At 50.8% G+C, this 20832-nt stretch overlaps 4 protein-coding genes across 6 annotated transcripts in view; 1 reads left to right on the top strand and 3 right to left on the bottom strand.

Moving 5' to 3' along the window:
* Rnf123 (ring finger protein 123) overlaps positions 1–4403 on the top strand; it is a 28474-nt gene extending 24071 nt beyond the window's left edge. The window contains exons 36-39 of the mRNA XM_055629491.1: positions 3400–3542; positions 3693–3787; positions 3890–3975; positions 4051–4403. Coding sequence (XP_055485466.1) covers positions 3400–3542; positions 3693–3787; positions 3890–3975; positions 4051–4171 — 445 coding nt within the window. The 3' untranslated portion in view covers positions 4172–4403. The remainder of the gene's footprint in view (positions 1–3399; positions 3543–3692; positions 3788–3889; positions 3976–4050) is intronic.
* Amigo3 (adhesion molecule with Ig like domain 3) lies at positions 187–3489 on the bottom strand. The gene has a single exon (XM_055629492.1). The coding sequence runs from the start codon at positions 2555–2557 to the stop codon at positions 1031–1033; it is 1527 nt and encodes a 508-aa protein (XP_055485467.1). The 5' UTR covers positions 2558–3489; the 3' UTR covers positions 187–1030.
* Positions 4373–6782, bottom strand: Gmppb (GDP-mannose pyrophosphorylase B). Its single transcript, XM_055629493.1, has 9 exons — positions 6435–6782; positions 6251–6331; positions 6111–6159; positions 5823–5965; positions 5458–5616; positions 5295–5373; positions 5095–5222; positions 4828–5010; positions 4373–4745 (listed from the first exon to the last, which is right to left on the bottom strand). The coding sequence occupies exons 1-9, from the start codon at positions 6561–6563 to the stop codon at positions 4614–4616; spliced, it is 1083 nt and encodes a 360-aa protein (XP_055485468.1). The 5' UTR covers positions 6564–6782; the 3' UTR covers positions 4373–4613.
* A 582-nt stretch (positions 6783–7364) lies between these two features.
* Ip6k1 (inositol hexakisphosphate kinase 1) overlaps positions 7365–20832 on the bottom strand; it is a 42791-nt gene continuing 29323 nt past the window's right edge. The window contains exons 3-7 of one of the 3 annotated variants that reach the window (XM_055629662.1): positions 19476–19686; positions 16051–16101; positions 14236–14417; positions 11260–11435; positions 7365–10689 (exon numbers count right to left, since the gene is read on the bottom strand). In XM_055629662.1, the coding sequence (XP_055485637.1) occupies positions 10180–10689; positions 11260–11435; positions 14236–14417; positions 16051–16101; positions 19476–19686 (1130 nt within the window). In that variant the 3' untranslated portion in view covers positions 7365–10179. Of the gene's footprint in view, positions 10690–11259; positions 11436–14235; positions 14418–16050; positions 16102–17786; positions 17831–19475; positions 19687–20832 lie in introns of those variants that run through there. The other 2 variants (XM_055629664.1, XM_055629663.1) reach the window with 2 other exon arrangements.

The following is a 20832-nucleotide window of genomic DNA, read 5'->3' as shown; positions in this document are numbered from 1 at the left end:
AAGCTGCTTAAACAGGTGTCGGTAGCGACGGCTCTGGCTGGCTGGGAGATCTCAGCTCTCAGTCATGCCTCCTGCAGGGGCATGAATGCCAAAACTTGGAAAATGTGCCGTCCCCTGATGGTCAGGGCCACCCTGCTGGGTCAAGAGCTGCACACACAAAGCTGCCCACCTGGGAAGACCCAGCAATGAACACGGACCACTTTTATTATAAAACGCCTTAGTAGTCAGACAGAGCGGCCAGCTCATCGTGGGAGGAGTGCTGGCTCCCTTTCCCACCTGCCTGCAGTGGGGAGTAGTAGAGGCAGGAATCCAGGGTACCGCTTTAGCCATTAGGATGAGATGAGTGCCAGCCCTTCAGAGGCCTCCTGCCCTCCAGGGACCCGAGTCCCAGGTGAGTCACATACCCAGGCTTTTTCCTGCTGGGTTATGAGCCCACGGGTTGGCTCTCCCTTTAGCTGGAGGCAGCAGGGCTACTCTTGCAGGCGTGTCCTGAAGGAGGTGCGCATGCCCGCCAGACTCCACAGGGGTTGTAAAGCTTTCTGGAGGCTGGAGGGCAACAGACTGGGTCCTCTTTCAGCAGAGGAAGGGCGCATTTCCTCATTCCTCTTAGAGTGGGAGCTGGCTCTTGCGAGCTGCTTTCTCCCTCCTTGGTGAGCTCCCTGGCAGGGAGGGGAAGGTGGTATGCTTGGCTCTTCTCTACCATGCCCTGACATCGGCATTAACTCCTGAGGGTGGCCCAGGGCTCTGATGCAAGGGCTCTTAACAGATTGGCTAGGTTCCCTAATCTTACTGGGACATTTGGTCACTCTGAGATCCTAGGGGAAGCAGGCTGTAGTAGTCTGAGGCCTTGTCCCGAGCTAGGCAGAGCAAGAGGCAGGTGGGGGCCTCACCCCTTTGCCAGCGAGTGGAACTGGCAAAGTGCAGGTCAGGGCTCTCATGCAGCTGTAGGACCAGCCAGTGTGTCCGCCAGCGTCTGTCATTCTCTAGACCGCAGCAGGAGGTCTGTGGCCCGTGTGGGACACCAGGCAGTCTAGGTCATCATGAGACCCTCTGAACCTGTAGAACTGGCTGACTCGGAGCCAACCTTGAGTTGTAAGCCCATGGGGTTGCACAGATCGAAGTCCTCAGCTACTGCTAGCTGCGCTCGGCCATTGAGGCCTTTCTTGCCCGGCTCCAGGAAGACCACATGTTTGTGGACACTGGCTTTGCGGCTGGGTGCATCCGGCGGTGTGGTGCTGAGCACGGAGGACTGTGCACTCAGCTCCTGGAGCGGACTAGGTGCTCTCAGCCAGCAGCGGTTGTGGCAGGCCCGCCGACAACAGTGACAGCAGCCACGACAGGGCGGTGCAAACAGATAGAGCAACACCAGCACCAGGCCCACGATACAGCCCAGCAGTGTGGTGAAGCCTGTGTTGAAAGCCTCGGGTTCGGAGCGAGGCTTATGCACGCTCACATTGTACTCAAGCGTCTGGTTGTGGTGCAGGCGGGGCCCAGTGGCCAGGCACACAAAGATGCCCGCATGCTGCTCTTGCACCCTGCCTATGGCTAAGCTGCCATCGGCCAGCAAGACAATGCTGCCATCCTGAGAGCCGGGTGCGACAAGCAGCTCGCTCTTTGGCGAAACCCAGGCCACCCGTGCCGCGGGCACAGTGGTGTTGCAGAAGAGCCGCAGGGACTGCCCCACCTGTGCATGCAGCTGCTCCTCAGGCAGCTCTAAACCTGGAGCTGCAGCATCCGAGCAGTTCTCAAAGACCCGGCTGTGCTCAAAGAAGCGCACTCGGGATTCGGACACCTCAAAGGCTTGGCAAGTGTACTCACGTGCAAAGTCACACAGGGCGCTTAGGCCCCGCTGGTGCCAGCGCTGGAGCAGGTGGAAGAGGTGGCAGTCACAGGGCAGTGGGTTGTTGTGCAAGTACAGCCCGTTCTTGAGGAAAGCGGGCAGTGCAGCCAGCTCAGGGATGGAGAAGTGTTTCAGCCAGTTGGAGGAGAGGTCTAGAGTACGCAGGTGGGCCGTCCCCAGGCCGTGCAGGTGGTTGAAAGAAAAAGAGGAGAGTTTGTTGCAGCCGAGATAGAGATGGCTGAGCATGCCCAGGCCCCGGAAGGCGTCCAGGTCCAAATGCACCAGTCGGTTATTAAACAGAAGCAACCTCTCCAGCTCCTCCAGGCCGTCCAGATCATGGGCACGGAGCATCTTCAACATGTTAGACGAGAGATCAAGTATCCTCAGGCCACTGGCATTGCTGAACACACCGCGGCCCAGCACATCCAACTTATTGTAGCCGAGGTGCAGGGCACGCAGCCGGGAGAGGGGCGCCAACCAGCCCGGGGGGAGACGTCTGAGTGCATTGTTGCTCAAGTCGAGTTCTGCAGCAGTGGCAGGTAATGCTGCTGGCAAGCTCTCTAACCCCCGGCCGGCACAGCTCAGCACATCGGCAGCACAGATGCAGTTACTGGGGCATTTGTGGGGAGCAAGAGGCAGAACGTCCTCCAAGTCTGAAGTGCCTGATCCAGCACCCAACGTGCACAGTAGTATGCCTGGCAGCAGCAGCCGGGCCATGGCAGTGACCACTAGGGAAGAGATGGGGGCAGCTCCGTGCAGGGCAGAGGCTTCAGGACTCACCTACTTCTGAACAGGCTTGCTGACTGTGGTTCCCTACGGCCCATGGCTTGAGAGGCACAACGCCGGCTCCACCTGCCCAGCCGGCTTCTCCGGCTCTTCTGGTCTGGGGTTGTAAGGTGCGGCCCCAGCCCTTCTTGCAGCTCCTCCAGCTTTTCTGACTGGATTCTAAGTACTCACTAGGAGAGGGCCGCTGCGGGGTGGGGACCCAAGTTCCCATTGGCTCCCGCTGTTAAGGGGCGGGGCAGCCACATTCCCTGGCACTTGAGGACCCAGCGTGGCCACCAGAGGGCCCCAGTGTCTCAGATCACTTGGCTGGAAGCCTGACTTCCCTATTGAGGAGCAAAAGGACGTAAGGGGAGATTTTCTTTTTGCAGCTAACATGCCCAAAGTGATTTTGAAGGATTCGTGTATAACGGGTTAGGCGGAGTCCTCACCTTTCTCCCTTTAGATTTAGTTATTTGTGAATATGTAGGTGCTCATGCAGAAGTCAGACAAGTGACGGGGGGGGGGGGGGTTCTCCTATTTTGTGGGTCCTGGGCATCTGATTTCACGTTGTGTTTAGCAGCAAGCACCCTTACCCTTCAACAGTACCTTTCTTCCCTTTAAACTCGTATGTAGGTCATATGGGATCTACAGGGACCCAGAACTTAGAGAGTTGGTCGGCACCAAGATGGAAGGAATGGAGGCACAACAACGAAGCCTCTGGGCTGTCACCATGCCCAGATATTTTCACACAGGCTCAAAGCTTTCCCACTACCTATGCACCCTTCCCTATCTAGGACAGAGCAAGCCACCTCTGTGCTCCTGGCTGATCCCTGCTTCCAGCTTCGTTCCATATGCTATCTCCTGGGGCAACCAGAGCCCCTAGCACCTGGCACTGCCTTGCCTGCCCCTGATCGGAAGCGCTTCTCTCTTCAGAGTTGTAAGTGGACCAGGGGTGGGTCAGGGAAGAGTAGCAGGACTTCCTGAGCTCAGGATCCTCAAGAATAGCAAATGCCCTGCCTGGGAGTACTCAAGAGGCACCGAGTTCTAGGGCTACACGGGACCTGATACCACCTACCACCTACCCCAGATATGGATTACATCAGTGCTGAGGAGCTGGCCCAGGTGGAACAGATGCTGGCACACCTGACCGCAGCCTCTGCCCAGGCAGCAGCTGCCTCCCTGGTGAGTGAGGCTGTAACGCACAGGCCCAGGCCCTTTTAATACCACCAGGACGGGTAGAGGTGTCCAGCCCCCACCCACGCGGACTCACTCTCCATCCTCTAGCCCACCAGTGAAGAGGACCTCTGCCCAATCTGCTATGCCCACCCCATCTCTGCCGTGTTCCAGCCTTGTGGCCACAAATCCTGCAAGTAAGTGCATCCCGTGGACTTGGGGAGGCGAATAAGGACACACGGGGTAGCTCTCACTCCCCTCCCCTCTTGTAGAGCCTGCATCAACCAGCACCTGATGAACAACAAGGACTGCTTCTTCTGCAAAGCCACCATTGTATCTGTCGAGGACTGGGACAAGGCAGCCAATACAAGTGCCACCTCCTCAGCTGCCTAGGCCAGCCTGATGCACACAGCTTCCGCCATCCCGGAAGCTCCCCCATGAGACCCAGACTGAGCCCTATTTATGAGCTCCTTTGGCGCTATCTCCCCATCACCCCCACTCTTAGCACTTCCATCCATCTGCCTGTGTATAGGCTCATTGGTGGGAGCCCAGCCATGGCCCTAATTATGCCTGAGCTTGACTTTCAGTCCAAGCTACAGTGAGCATTAAATTATTATTCCATAGAGCCCTGGCCCAGCTCTTCTTGAGGGAGTGGGAGCTTGTGGGTTACGCTTGGCAGGATCCTGTCAGTTTCTGTCCCCACCAGAAGGCAGATGTCCAACAGCTTCAGCTGCGTCCATTCCACCCTAGACCAATGGCACCAAGTCCAGGGTCTTCTGAAGTGCTGCCGATGGTGAGGCGACGAGGGGGCAGCTGGGCCAGCCCTACGTGTCTCTCACATGATAATACGAGGCTCTGGCACCGACTCCCCAATAGACTTGTGGGGCAGCACGCTGGCTCCATTGAGATAAAGTTCATCACTGACTATGACGTCCTCGCCCAGCACTGTTACATTCTCCATGCGCACCTGGGGGTGGGGGAAGCCTTGTTAATGAGGCACACATATTCCCTGTCCCTGCCCCCCTCCCCAGTCCAGTTCATGAACTTACCCACTGGCCCACACGGCAGCGCCAGCCCACGATGCACGACTCAAGCCAGGAGTGGGAGTGGATGTGCGCATCCCGAAGCACTGTGCAGCGCCGGATGCACACGCCATCCTCCACCAGCACACCAGGGCCCAGGCTTACATTGGGGCCAATGCTGCAGTTCTGACCAATACGGGCGCTTGGGTCCTGAGAGTATTTGAGGAAAGGAAGAGTGGGTCATTTGTCTCCCAAATCTGAAAGGATTAGTGACAGGCTGGGCAAGGGCCTCACCACAAGTACATTCCCCACAATGCCAGGGCCTGAGTATAGTCTCTCTGGATGCTTCTGTCTCAGTGATTGCAGGAAGAGGCACATGCCAGTGAGGAAATCCTTGGGCTGCCCAATGTCCATCCAGAAGCCTGCAGAGAGAGATGGATCAGAGGGCTCTGCCTAACCACACGCTACCCCTCACCCTATGGACTCTGCCTCACCCTGCAGCTCCATGGCATATAGCTGCCCCTCCTTGGCCATAACTGGGAAGATCTCCTTCTCAATGGATGTAGGCTTCAGCTGTGGAAGTGGGCAACTCGTGAGCAGGCCACACAACAGAGGCCTGCCCCCCCCCAGCCCGCCCAGCAGTTCTCTCCTACACACCTGGATGCGCTGCAGCACAGCAGGGCTCAGGATGTACATGCCTGCGTTGATCTTATTGGACACAAAAACCTGCGGCTTCTCAACAAAACGGTGAATGCGGCCTGTGTCAGCCTCACACACCACCACACCGTACTTGGAAGGCTCCTCCACCTTGGTTACCTGAATATGGAGGTGGAGGGCACCTTAGGCCTAGTCCAGGGCTCTTTACCCCTGACGCACAACGCCGACCCCCATGTCTCAAAGGCTCCTGCCCCAAAGGCATTCTGCACAACTTTGCACCCTAACAAGGAGAGTTTAACACCGGGGGTCCAGAGAGACTGTGTATGAGGGTGGGGCTGTCAGAGAAGGAAGCCTTGGTCTCTTACCAAGATGGTGCCCTCTTTGCCATGGTGTCGATGGAACTGCACCATGGCTTGGAAGGGGAAATCACAGATCACGTCACTGTTGAGAACGAAGAAAGGGTCTGCAGTCTCAGAGAGTAGAGCGCGGGCCAATGCCAGAGGCCCAGCTAGGGAAGGGGACAAGTCCTATGTTACCACCTTGGTAGAGGCCTAGTTCCTTGAGTCCACACTCCAGAGGCCCCCACTCAGATTGGCTAATATCCCTTTACTGACCCTAAACTTTGCCCAACGGCCTTCCATTTTTGCACTGACCTGTCCCCAAAGGCTCCTCTTCATGAGACATGGAGATTCGGATTCCAAGCTAGAAGGAAGAAGTCACCTGTTTATGTTCTTCCTCGAATAGTAAGGAGAGCCCCAGGGACCAAAATAAAGGGCCAAGTCTATGGCCTCACCCTTTGCTCCTGTGCCTTCATTTCCTTCTCCAACATCTGTGACATGTAGCTCACTGCCAGGATCACATGGTCCACACCTGCCTGTCAGACACAATGAGGTGTGCTAATGAACCAGCTTTGGTCACCCCTGACCTCCCAGTCACTATCCATCCCTCTTCCCGCCACAGCAGACCCAGGGCCTTACCGCGGCAAGCGCCTCCACTTGATGCAGCAAGATGGGCTTATTGCAGAAGTCAACCAATGGCTTCGGAATGCTCAGCGTCAGCGGCCTTAACCGTGTCCCATACCCACCCACCAAGATCAGTGCCTTCATGGCGCCTGCAGGTGATAGGAGTGGGCTTCTGGCTCCAAAGTATTTACAGGCCGCCTGACCGACCCCTGCCACTAACTCCCGCCGCTGTGCCCTGCCTCGCACCCTTCACCAGCCAGACTGACCGACTCCGGTCTCACCTCGTCCGCCTGCTCTACCTTGACGTTCTCCGGGGCACCCAGACACTGGAGGAACTGGTTGGAGAGCAGCGGGCTCGGAGTTCCGGCCAGAGGAGGCGCAGCCAGTGATGTAACAGGGGAGAGCCAATCGGCTGTCACCTACGTGGCAGGGCCGCCCGAAGCCGAACGCCAGGCGTTACGCTACGGCAGACGTAGCCAATTAGATTCCCAATGCGCTGGGCTACCCTGGGGACCTGGAGAACTCGCGGGTCAGATGCCCATTGGAGGCTCTAAAGGCGGAACTGATAAGAAAAGCTTCGCTTCCTATCAAAACCAGGTCCGCCACGCCATCTGCCCCGCCCCGCCGGGCCGCCTCTCCCCCAATCCCGCTTCGGTCGCCTCGCCCTGACGACTCCGCCCCTCAGGAGGGGGGGGCTGTCCCGACCCCACCTCCCCCCACTTGGCCTGCCCGGCAGTGCTGGCTCAGAGGCCCATCTCCAACCCCTCCCTTGCCGCCCCCTCGGCTCCGGAACCGCCCCGCAGCACCTGTCCGGACCCAGTTCAGCCCATTCCCCCGGCTGAGACTCGGCACCTCCCTTAAGGGAAGACCAAGACCCGTGAGCCTAACTACCAGGGTCTGTCCAGCCCGAGGCTAGTAAGCTTTCACACAGACTTAAGACAGAAGTTCAGATTCTAGAGGCTTTATTTGGACATACACGACCTGACACAAGCGGGAGGGTAGCGCTGGGTGTACAGAAAAGGGCCGGCTTGAGCCAAGCACTCCTCTCCACCACACAGAAGACCAGGGGAAACGCAAGCGCGCCTAAACGCCAATGGCCAATGGTGCCACGTGTGTATCCTGGCGCAGGTCTTAGGGTGTGTTGGCGGGCGTGTAGCTTCCAGGAAAGAGGAACAGAGAACAATTTCCAGAATTCAAAGTCTAACATTTCCTCCACAAAAGCAAAGGAACTTTTCCCAGGTTCTCCTTTTTCCTCATTAAAATGTTTTTTTTTGTTTGTTTGTTTGTTTTTAATGGGCACACACACAACCAACTTACTTTAGTTGTAAAGTTCAAAGCAGTTTGCATCTAAGGGAACGTGCACGTGGCCAGATGTGAGCGAATGAGCAGCGGATACTGAACTAGCCCAGGCGCCTTGGCCCAGGAGAGAATCCCCACACCCACTGCACAAGCCCAAAGCTGGGAGGGGTGGGGTCCCAGGCAAGTAGTTGCTACACTGGTCCCTTTCCTTTTTAAGCACCACCTATCCCATTTCATTCCCACCCATCTCCCCGGGGCTGGTGTGGGCTTGGCCCAGGAAAATATAATACTATGATGAGGGGTGATCTGAGCTCCCCAACCCATGATCCCGAGTTGCACTTTGGTCCCAAATTGGGGCTGGGAAGGCAGGCCCTGTCAGGGACAGGTAGGAGAGCAATGGCAGGAAGTGTTTGCACACACTTGCCACCACTATTAGATAAACGAGCTGGGCCTCCAGGTATCAAAGTGCTGGAAAGTGGGGCCCTGCCCATGAGGAGCAGCAAATCCCAGCCTTTCCATACTGTAGTGGCAGAACTTCAAGCGCTGTGGGCACTGCCTCCCTTGCTACTTGAGAACCAGCAGGATGGGGCAGCACCCCGGCCCCCAGAAAATTCTAACTGGGGAAGTACAACACACTCCTAGGTCTCAACTGGCCCCAAATCCATCTCCTGACCTCTATCCTGCCAGAGATGCATCCACACTAATGAACACTTACTGCCCCCATGGCTGAAGCAACAGACTACTACTAGACAGAAGACAGTTGTTACTAACCAAAAATGGGCAAAGCTCTGCCTCCTGGCCCTAAGGAATGGGAACCTGCCCACCACTGGCACCAGGGTCAGAAGACTGGGATCCATCAAGGAGCCCTTTTCAGAGGCTGCATCTCTAAGAACCAGGCAATTGTGTCATCAGTTTAACAGTATCTCTCAAAGGCTGGCAGGATTATCTTCAAATGCCAAAACAGACATGTCAGAAGTGATGCCCACTGGCCAGAGACTTGGAGACTATTGCTCACCTTGGCAATGGCTGAGTGCAGTGTAACCTGTCAGACACCTATGTTACAGGCAACAAGTATCCACCATCAAAGGGGCTGGTAGCAAAAATAGAGCAATGGGTCAGGACCACCTCTTGAGTCTTCACTGCCCCACTGTTGGTACGGAAGGCCACCAGGACAGCAAGTAAACACCACTACGAGTCATTCTGCTATCAGGTTTGAAAAACAGCAGAACCTGCGGAGGAAGGGCGCAGGAGCAAAGGCTCACCTCAGCAAAGGGAAAGAATACTCTGCTGAGGAAGCATGAAGGAAATCAATATATACTAATTAACAAGGCTACACTCCAGAAATCTCACCACAAAACAGGGGCTAGCGGGTGGACAAACGGACTTACCGACAGACCCCAGGATTAATCAGACAAAGTTCTCAGCAGACTCCCATACCCAGGGCCCTAGGTCCCTAAAACCAGACAAGTTTAGAGTTCTCCCTCCAAGCCTAGAGCCTGGACCACCACGTAACGGGCTACTTGCTGCCTTGAGCTTGGCCTGGCCAAGACAAGACCCTGAGTGGACCACGGCCCCAGAGCCCTGGGAGGAGCAGCCCATCCACAGGCAGCACAGCTGCCCAAGCTAGAGGAAGGGACACCATCCAAGGCCCAGGAACTGCAAATACTGTGTGGGTCAGAGCCACTACAGGCCCTTAGGCATCCCGGGACACTGCCTCTCCTCAGCAAACAGAGCTGTGCCAACCTCAGTGAGACAAGAGGGTATGTGGCCTCGTTAGGCAAGGGATCTCTGCAAGAGGCTAGATGGGGCTGTGGACAGAGGAGGAGGTTTGCATGCCAGTGGGTGCCTAGAGAGCCCAGGGCCCATCCTCTGCTGTGAGTTGGCCTTAGCTCAGCTTCACAAACCTAGCCCCATGCCAAAATCAGAGCCAAGGATGAGTCCATGTGTGCAGTGAGCCCTGTAATGCCCTGAGGCATCTATTCAAGCACTGGCACACAGCTACAAAGGCCCTCAAGATGTGGGCACTTAATGCTCCCAATTCTGGGAAATAAGGGATGAGTAGGCATGGAGAGACCCTGTGCCAGCCAAGGGCTTCACCTCTCAATCAGCAGAACCCTACAGCCACAGAGCCCAAAACCTTAGGCAAGGGAAACCAAAGTTCAAAGGCATTCTTTCTCTGCTGCCAAGCCCACTGGGGCCACCTCTTCCTTCCTGAGTCAGCCTGGACACAGCAGTCAAAGCCACAAAGCTAAGGAGCCTGGCTGAGAGGACGTATGTTCTGTCCTCCTTTACTTTATATATATGGATTCCAGGCTACAGCTAAAAACATTTCTTTTAGTTTACACCAAAGAGAAATATAACCCTTTAAAAGCAAGTCTGTGTGTCCTCACAGCAAGTTCAGAGCAATGGTCCCTGCCTGTGGGTGGAGAGGAAGGGGTCGTCCTAGGGCCCAGAACTGGGCCTACTGGTTCTCGTCCCGCATCTGCTCCATGATGCTGATAAGATTCTCCAAGCCAAACACATAGCCTCTGTCCGGCCCATCGTGAACAGTGGGGTCATCCCGGAAGCCCTTGAATGTGCTGTGTGCAAAGTCAATCATGCGGACATCCACCTTGGGCGGAGAAGAGGGGCCAGCCTCAAGGTTGGTGTTGCTAGGGCTGGTGCTGGGGCCACAGGATGGTGGCACCTCAGGGAGCCCCATGTCCACGTGCTTGAGACGTAGCTCAGACCGGCACTCCTTGCCATCATAGATGACAAGCAGAGAACTGGAGTAGAAGCGGTAGGAGGCCTGCCGCTCCAGCACAGCTTTGAGGCCCCGCAGTTTGCTCAGGATAGGCTCAAAGAGGTCACGTCGCAGGTCCAAGCCATTGTGCAGGTATTGATACAGAGCATTGCGGAAGCCTTCGATGGAGAGTCCACGACCATAGTACTTGTTCCTGCAGAGGTAATGACCTGTGTCCAGCTGGTAGACCTGAAACCCCAGGAGACAAGACAAGGTTGAGAACCAGGAAGGCCTGATGGCCACGAAGTGGCCCAACCAAAAAAACCCCAACCAACCAACCAACCAACCAAACAAACCAACCGACCAACCAACCATTCTGGAAGGCACTCTGACCAACCTGAGCTCTTCAGCTCCTCCTACTGGAGCAGGGAGGCCATTCACCCCAGGTTTTCCCGTCATGGAGCTGTGAAAGCCAACACCAGGCCTATTGCCATCACTTTAGAATCTGCCTCCAAGCTGTCCCAGGGTCCAGCTAGACTCTAACTGGGAACACACTGCTGACAGACAAGACTTACTTGCCCCGTAACAGGGGAACAGGCTCTCTCAATGACCCTGCGCATGGAGCCCTGCCAGAGTCAAGTGCAGAAAGCAGGGCTCCGTGGCCCCGCTGTACACACGCTCAGCACCCTGTGGGCGACTCACCTTCTCAGAGGAGATTCTGGACCAGCGCAGACCAGGAGGACACAGGTGTCAGGCAGGCTGGACAGAACCTAAAACATGCCCTCGGCAGCACCTGGGCTCCCACGACTGGTGACTCACCTGCATGCCACAGACCCTGACCCCTAGTGTAGCAGAAGTGCTCTGCTCACACTTCCTCATCTGCCGGGCCGCCTTCTCGGCAGAGGCGTCATCCCCATGCTGCCGGGTGCCCATCTTCAAGTCCAGCACGCAGGGGTACTTGAAGTGGTGTACCACGTTCTCAAGCAGAAGGAACTCTGGGCCAGAGTCAAGGGTGACAACCATACTCACTCAGCTCCACTCAGAAAAGCACAAGCAAAATTGTCTATAAAAGTGCAATTCTCCACTTTAAACTGTATGTGCCTCACAAATTCTTAAATGACAGTTTCAAACTACTGGCTTTAACTTTTTGGTAGAACGTACATCGTGTAAACTCTTAAGAGCCAGGAGTTGGTGGCACACAACCTTTAATTCTAGCACTCACACTCACAAGACAGAGGCAGGTGGATCTCTGTGAGTCTGAAACCAGACTGTTCCACAGAGTGAGTTACAAGCTAGCCCAGGACTACACATTTAGAACCTATCTCCAAATATATATATATATATTATTTCCGTGAGTTCGAGGTCAGCTTTGGCTAGAATGAGCCTGCCTCAAGAAAATAAGCAAAAGAAACTGCCATTTTACCACTGTAATCATGCCAGTCACAGGCATAGCATATCTACACCTCAGTGCAGCCAACACCATCGCCACCTCCCTAAGCTGAGCCTCTACCCACTCAACACTCAGTTCCTAGCTGCCCTTTCTACTCTTCAGGAAACCTCTACGTTCTGTGTCTAGGAATTTGTCTATTGGTGGCAGCTCATTTTACTGGAATCTTCCAGCTTTAATCTTTGTATGCCAGGTTTAGTAAAATGCTTTCAAGATCCATTCCTATCATAAAACATACCATAATTTCATTCCTAGGGGCTGGAGAGATGCCTGAGTAGTTTAGAGCAATTGTTGCTTTTGCAGAGGACATGGGTTCAATTCCCAGCACCAATGTAGTGGCTCACAACTATCTCTAACTCTAGTTCCAGAGGATCTGACCCCCTCTTCTGGCCTCCATAGGCACCTGGCATGCACAATGGTACACATACATACCTACAGGCAAAACATTCATACACATAAAATTAAATTTAAAGGAGGGGGTGTTGGAGAGATGGCTCAGAGGTTAAGAACACTGGCTGCTGTTCCACAGGTCCCGAGTTCAACTCCTAGCAATCACATGGCAGCTCACAACCATCTATACTGGGATCTAGTGCCCTCTTCTGGTGTGCATGAACACAAAGCACTCATATACATAAAACAAGAAAAAAAAAAAAGACAAGACAAAACAACAACAAAAGAATTTCAGCTAGGCATGGTGATGCACAGCTTTGATCCCAGTACTTGGGAGGCAGAGCTCTGTGAATCTGAGGCCAGTGAGGTCTACACAGTGACTTCCAGGACAACCATGTAGAGAAGGCTATGTAGAGAGACCCTGTTTTTAAAAAAATGACTTCCAGGTATGGTCTATGTATATAATTTTCCATACTAAGCATTCAAGATGCGCACTGATCTGTATTTTTAAATACAGGTGTGTGTTATGCTGTGTGTGTGGTGTGCACACTTGATGGAGGTGGCGGAGGGCAGAGAGCAACATCAGGTATCGTCCCTTAATTGCTCTGTCTTTAGTGTTTGAGACAGGATTTCTCACAGAATGTGAAACTCTCTGGTCCACCTAAGCTGGCTAGCCAGTGAGCTTCAGGGATCAGTCCATCCTTGTCTGTACACTCTCAGTACTGTGAGTATAGGCACAGCCTGGCTCTTTTGAGTTCTGCAGAGCTGAACTCGGGTCTCTCCAGTCTTTATTTGGACAGTCTTGTGATCCCAGGTTAGCCTTAAACAGCCTGGAGAACACAAGGATACTTTGAACTTCTGGATCTCCTGTCTCCAGCTACAGAGAGCAGAGACAACAGCACTCTACTTAAATTTAGCATTTAGAAAATAATTTATCAATTCATTATTTATGCAAAGCATTCTGCCTGCATGTGTGCCTATACACAAGAAGAGGGCAACAGATCTCTCGATAGATGGTTGTGAGCCACCATGTGGTTGCTAGGAATCGAACTCAGGACCTCTTAACCTCCGAGCCATCTCTCCAGTCAAAATTCAGCGGTTTTTGTTTTTAATAAAAGGAGGAAGGACACAGGTCCATTAAGTGAGGGATAAGGGGTGTGAGCATAAACATTATACACACACGAAACTGTTAGGCATTAAGAATCATTTTAAGGTCAGGCAGTGTTGGCACATGCCTTTAATCCTAGCACTAGGGAGGCAGAGGCAGGTAGATCTCTTTAAGGCCAGCTTTTTCTACAGAGTGAGTTCTAGGACGGCCAGGGCTATACAAAGAAACCCTGTCTCAAAAAAGACCAACCCAAAACAAAAATATCATTAAAAAAAGGTGACAATTAGGTCAGAGAAAGGTCACATTACATGACACGGTGGTTGCACGCCTGAACTTGCAACAACGTGCAACTGTGCAAGGCCAGTTCCATTAACAAACACCATGCATGCCATGGAAGGGGCTCAGAGGGCCCACCCCTTCCTGAGGAGTCATACTTAGTCAATGGATGAGAGAGGAGGGAGAGATTTTCCCCCCAGTGGTGTAAGGTATATATGTTCCTGTAAATGACTCTGTGAAACTTCCTGGGACACACAAAGGGAAGCATACATGAGGCCAGTCGGGATGATGAGAAGTAGTGTAAGGGACACCAGAGAGTGTAACAGCTGAATATGATCAAAATACATTATGTACACACATTTTAAAAATTTCATAATAAAACCTACTATTATGTCCAATGTATGCTAATAAAAAACAATGAAAAATACCTATCTTGAGACTAAGGATAGTTCAATGGTAGAGCAAATGCTTGGGCATGAACAAGGACCCAGAGGCAGTCCTCAGACTAAAACCACAGTAAGAATAAGACTGTCCTGCCATTCCCCACACAATTCCCACCAGTAGACAAGGATACTGTAGAGTTTTCGGTCCTTCGACTCAGAGCGCATGCGGCTGAGCTGCTGCTTGTGGCAGCGCAGGCTCCAGGGGTTGTAGCTGATCTTCTCAGAGCTCAGGCCACTATTGCTGTCTAGCATCTGGAAAGGGACGTCTGAGTGGCAGTGCAGCTCCACCTTTGGACTCTTTGCTTCCTGGGGGCTAAGAAGGAAGAACACACACACCACTAAGAGGTCAGAGATGTCATCTCTAGAAACGCAGAGAAGAGAAGGGTTAGAATAAGCCTGGCCTGTCACCCAGAACCTGCTTACAGGTGGCACTGGCCCAGATAAAAGTGAGGGAGCAGAATGAGTGCTATCCTCTTTGGGCCTCTGAACACTTCCCGAAAAATCATCATGTCCAGTTACAGTATATAGTAACACTTCCCCCTTGGTTAGTCTCAAAGGAAAAATCTGGGCCCTCGCCAAGATGGGCCAGTGGGAAAGGCACTGCTGCACTAACCTGACAACCTGAGTTGGATCCCAGAATCCATATGGTAGAAAGAAAGAACTAACTCCACAAACTTGTCCTCTGACTTCTACACATAAGGGACTTCTATACATAATCTAAGGGAAATGCACCCCACCCCTACAAACCCAACAATAAATAGTACTTAATTTAAACAGTTAGAAAAAAGTCCAGGTGTGGTAGTACAGGTCTCCCACTTTTTTTTTTTTTTTCCTTCAAGACAGGATGTCTCTGTGTAGCCTTGGTTGTCCTGGACTCACTCTGTAGATCCGCCTGCCTCTGCCTCCCTGAGTGCTGGGACTACAAACATGTGCTGCCACGCCTGGCTGTGGTGGTAGAACACCTTTGGTCTCAGCACTCAGGAGGCAGAGGCAGGTGGATTTCTGTGAGTTCAAGGGCTACATACATCCTGTCTGAAAAATAAATAAAGACCCCAAGAAAACAACAACAAAAACCAAAAAAGGGAGAGAGAGAGAGAGAGAGAGAGAGAGAGAGAGAGAGAGAAAAGAAGGTGTAGAGAGATGGTTTGGTGATTAAGATTACCTACATCTTTTGCCAAAGGACTGGAGTTTGGTTCCTAGCACCATGAAAGTACGCATGACTGCTTATACTGCTCTGGGTCCTTCAAAGGCATCTCAACTCAGGCACACAATTGAACAACTGGATTCTCTGACTTTCTGTTGGCAAACAGCTATTGTTGGACTAGCCGGACTACATCTGGTAAGCCACTCTAATGAATCACCTTTATTTTATATACATATTCATTCTATCAGTCCTGTTATTCTAGGGAACCCTGACTATTACACAGGGAATCCCCAGAGCAAGCTGAGTATAGAGACTGGCCATACTGGTGAAACTGGTGGGCTCTGCATTTGACTGACAGACACTGCCTTAATGAGTAAGGTAGAAGAGTGACTGAGGATGATCTCTGGGGGCTGGAGAGATGGCTCACAGGTTAAGAGCACTGGCTGTTTTCCCAAAAGTTCTGAGTTCAATTAATAGCACCCACATGGTGCTAACAACCATCTATAATGAGCTCAGGTGCCCTCTTCTGGCATGCAGGTGTACATGCAGGCAGAGTACTGTATACATAAATAATAAATAAATCTTAAGAGAAAAAAAAAAGAGATTGATTTCTGATGTCACTGCCTGGCCTCCATGGGCATGTGCACCCACATGCATGCACACAATGGGGGAAGGGAGCCTGCAAAAAATTTTTCAGAGTTAAAGAGGATTCCCTGACTGCAACTTCACGTCTAGGTATATACTCTAAAGAACTGCTAAAAGGGGCCGAAGGCTGCAGTTTAGTAAGAAGGTGCTTGCTTACCATGCATGAGGTCCTGAGCTCAAGTGGGCTTGGTGGTGCACACCTGTAATCCTGACAGGAGATAGAGGCAGAAGAATCAGAGGCTCAAGGCTATACTGTGAGGTCCAGATAAGTCTCGCAACACAATTTTTCACACTCACAAGTCCACAAAACTTCCCTGCCAGTGAAGCCATACACCCTAGGGATTGTAGAGCAAGTCTGTGGTACACAACAGAGGCAGAGCACCATCGAAATTTTAAATGTTACCTTCCTTTCCAAAAATGCTAGCCTTTTCTCCAATTGTGAAATAGCACACCGCACCCAGCAGGTTTAGTGTGTGCTGGAAATGGTGGCTCTCCTCTGAGCACCAAGTACCTCTGACATTTTTGTTAAAAGGCCCTGGGCGAAGACCTCACTTCTGAACTAAACTACAGAAATCCAACAATGCCTGGCACCCCTCCCCCACTTCTGAAAAGCAGATGAAGGTCCACTTTAGGAAAACACTTGTCAAGTAAACCCAAGCAAGTTCCAGGTCTGGATGAGCCCCTGTAGTACTCGGTATTACTAGTCCTCTGCAGTTACAGTCTTGGCCCTGGTAAGTAATCTTCACCTTTGGTATGACTCAGAATCTCTGCTGCAAGGCCAGACAGAAGTACAGTCATTGTAGAAAGAGCTGGCACCTTCATAAAACACTCTGATGTAAAATCTATACTCACTGGCTTTTCACAAATGCTTCACAAAGCAAATGTTGTCACTTTGGAGAACAAAACAACTCCTACTCTAAAAACTGCTATAAGAAAAGCCTCAGTTACTAGCTACTGACTAGAATATTTTGTCACTCAAATGCTCATGTTAGGCTTCACAGTTGTCATTCAAGAGGAAGCCCCTTGTAGATGATGGAGATGAAGTAAAGGAAGTGCTCCTGCAGGCAAGAGCCCTCAAAAATACCCAAGATCAAGACACATCTTAACTAAGGTGTAGGTGTGCAGCTCCAAGATGCAGACTTAGCCCAAAGGATGGGAGAAACACGGTCACAAACACACAAGGTTTTCACAGTAACATGAACAGAACCACTTAAAGCCTAAATACAGAGAGTGGATTGGGCCCTGAACAAAGCTCTGGAAGCTCACGTGGGCAGCATGGAGTGAAGTGACCTGATGCCAGAGATAAGCTCAGCTGATACATGTTTAGCATGCATGAAGCTGCTCCTCAGCACTACATAAACTAGGCATGGCCGTAAACACCTGTAATCCCAGCACGCAGGAGGCGAGTCCAGGAGCAACGAAAATTCAAGGTTCTGTAACTTTGCAACCCTCCCCAAGCAATATAGAAAGTTCCAATTTCTCAGTGTGTATGTATATCTATCTATCTATCTTTAGAGAGAGTTTTCAACAAGGGATGGCTGTTGCTTATGGGCCACTCCCACAGGAATGTCCTCCCTTATATGTTTATCACAACCTGATGAATAAATAAAACAAAAGATAGTATGTCCATATGATGGAATGTTCAGTCATAGAAAGGAACACAGGGCTGGGCACGATGGCATATTCCTGTAATACCAGCATTCGAGACGCAGAGATGGGAGATGACTGTACATTCCAGCCTAGCATGGTCTACAAGTAAATTCTATGACAGCCAGACTACATAGTGAGATCTTGTCTCACAAACCACAAAACAGTACCAACAACATGCTAATACACAAACATGCTCTTTTTTGGCTTTTCAAGATAGGGTTTCTCTGTGTAGCCCTGACTCACCTGGAACTTTCCATGTAAACCAGGCTGGCCTCAAAATGACAGAAATCTGCCTTCAAAGTGCTGGAATTAAAAGCATGTATCACCACATCAGCCAACTTGTTTTGTTGTTTTTCTAGACTAAATTTCTCTGTGTAGTCCTGGCTATCCTGGAACTCACTTTGTAGGCTGTCCTGGAACTCAGAGATCTGCTTGCCTCTGCCTCCCAAATGCTGGGATTAAAGGCATGCACCACCAGACCTGGTCCAATATTTTTTATTTTTAAATATGTGCCTGTGTATGCCATGTATGTGGAGGTGCCTGTTGCTGGGGTGATCTTTTTGTGCACTGTGTAAAGATTGTCTTTGCATATTCATATGCTGTTTTCTGTAGCAGCAGAGATCCAAGTACAGGCCAGACTTTGGTATTGTTATTCTTTGGATGTATCATATTTTGTAAGCACTCCCTTCAACACCTTCCAATTGGTTTAATAAAGAGTGGAACGGCCAATAGCAAAGACAGGAAAGGAAGGCAGGGCATCCAGGCAGAGACAGGAACTCTGGGAAAGAGTCAGGCACATGAAGGAGTCACCAGCCAGACATGAAGGAAGAAACAAGTGCTGGAACTAAGACTGAGAGATAATGGCCACATGGCAGAAATTAGATTAATATAAAAGCATTAATTTAAGATAAAAGCTAGTTGAGAACAAACCGAAGCTATGGCCAAGCTTTAATAATAAATATAAAAAGTTTCTGTGTCATTATTTGGGAGCTGGCACCCCAAAGAAAGTCCCATTTTAGCCTGCAGAGACCAGAAGAAAACACTGAGTGCCCTGGAGCTTTTGTGAGCTGTGTGATATGGGTGCTGGGAAGTGATCCTGGGTCTTCTGGAAGTGCAGGAAGCACTCATATTAAATTAATATCTAATTCTGCCACATGGCCCATTAACTCTCAGTCTTAGTCCCAGCACTTGTTTGTTTCTTCATGTCTGGCTGGTGACTCCATCCTTTCCCCAACCCCCACTAAGGTCTCACTATGTAGTCCAAACTATTCTGGAACTTGTTATGTAGCACAGGCTGTGTTCAGTCATGCAAGATCTTCCTGCCTCAGCTTTCTGAGTGCTGGGATTACAAGCATACACCATCATACTTCAATTGTCAACACTTTATTGTCTATCCTTTGGATTATAGTCACTCTAGTAGAAGCTACTTAGTGTCTACATGGAATGTCAAGAGATATAATTCTGTGAAAAATCAATGTCCAGTGTAAATATAGCAGCAGAGAAGGATAATGATATCAGACTCTCAGAGTATGAACAAAAGCCACTAAGGTACCCTTGTCTGTATGATTATCACCACTCTCATGCTCAGACATCCTACAGGTAAGAAAGTAGCTCATCAGTGCAACTCAACCATACTTTCTTTTAAGTCTTATACTTAAATAACCTACTGCCACAATAACAGGGCATCCCTGACAGAGCTTTACTCTCTCTTAACTGGGTTTAGCCACACCCAGAAGGCAACATCCTGAGGTGGTGGAAGACACAAGGGAGGTCCTATCTGTAGGAGTAGCCCATGAACACCAGCCTCCCCACCTCACCCCTACTCCACTGTTGAGAATCATTCTCTCATGTGTCAGAACTCCAACACTGTCCCGAGTGTTTGTATCATAAGGATTCAGCATGTGCCAGCAGCCCCGACCAATATCCTCTTACCTCTCCGAGGTCTCAAAGGACAGGCTGGCTTTCTCCTCCTTGTGGTCACTACCACTGCCTGACCGATGCAGGCTCCGGCGGGAGTGTTTGCGCCGAGGTTGCTCCCGTTCTGGTGTGTCATCTTGCTCTACAGTCTCACTCTCCACATAAGGGTAGGCTACCAAGTTGATGTAACCATCACTGTCTCCCTCAAAACAGACAGAAACCACGCCTGTTGGAGAAAAGGCAGCTGATTAACAAATGCCAACCCTGGTGGGCTGTGTGTCTGCCCCTGCTTTCCCACAGGGCATGGACACCAACTGTCCTGCCCAACTGTGAATCCTAGGAATAATAGCCAGCAGATATCCATTTTCTTTACCCTCAATCTACTGCTAACTTTTGAATGAGGATAAATCTATAATTATTTTCTACCCTTTTACTTCACCCTTCTGCTTTCAGCTATTGATTTCTGAACCACTCACAAAGAATCTTCTCTAGGTAACATCGACAACAGACAAAATTTAACACTCCAGGAGAAAAGGGAGACGGCTCAGCAGTCAAAAGCATTTGCTGTTCTCGTAGCATACCCAGGTTCAGTTCCCAGCACCCACAGAACACTCACAACCGTTTGTTAACTCCCATTCCAGGGAATCTTATGTCCTCTTCTGGCTCCATAGACACCAGGAAAATGCATGTGGTACTACTCAGACACACACCAATACTTACACACATAAAAACAAAAATAAAATCCTTTTCAAAAGATACGTTATGAAAAAAACTAACCCTCTATTTACTCAGCTGCTTTACGATGACCCCACTTCTTGTCAGTGACATTCTCAGATCTGTTTTTCTTCCGCCTGACAGTGTCACCTGAAGAAACAAACTGTCTCCAGGCCAGTGCCCTAGGAAATATTTTCTTCCACACTGAGTGCAGTACTCTCTGGCTCCCATACAGACTTCCACCCTGGGATCTCTACAATGAAATGTCTTCCTGTATTTCTGTACTACATCCCATGGAGTATTCTCTCCTTTTTCTGTAAGATAGGGTCTTGGGTAGCCCTGGCTAGCCTTAAACTCACTATGAAGTGGATGATGATCTTAAACTGATCTCACCTCTACCTCCCAAGTACTAGAGTTACAGGTGTGTGTGACCATATCTGTTGTGTCTATTTTTCATTTTTAATTTATGTATGTGGCTGGTACTTTTTAAAAGTCTTACTATGTAACCCTGGCTTCTTCCAAATCACAGATCACCAAGATCCACCTGCTTCTGCCTCAAAAGTGCAAAGATTAAAAGGCATGCCACCACTCCCAGCTTCTATTTTACTTTACACACACACACACACACACACACACACACACACACACACACACACAC

This window comes from Psammomys obesus, unplaced genomic scaffold (genome assembly GCF_907164565.1).
Source record: "Psammomys obesus unplaced genomic scaffold, mPsaObe1.curated_primary_1811, whole genome shotgun sequence".
Classification (NCBI taxonomy): Eukaryota; Metazoa; Chordata; class Mammalia; order Rodentia; family Muridae; genus Psammomys; species Psammomys obesus.
This window is presented reverse-complemented; position numbering and strand designations above follow the sequence as displayed.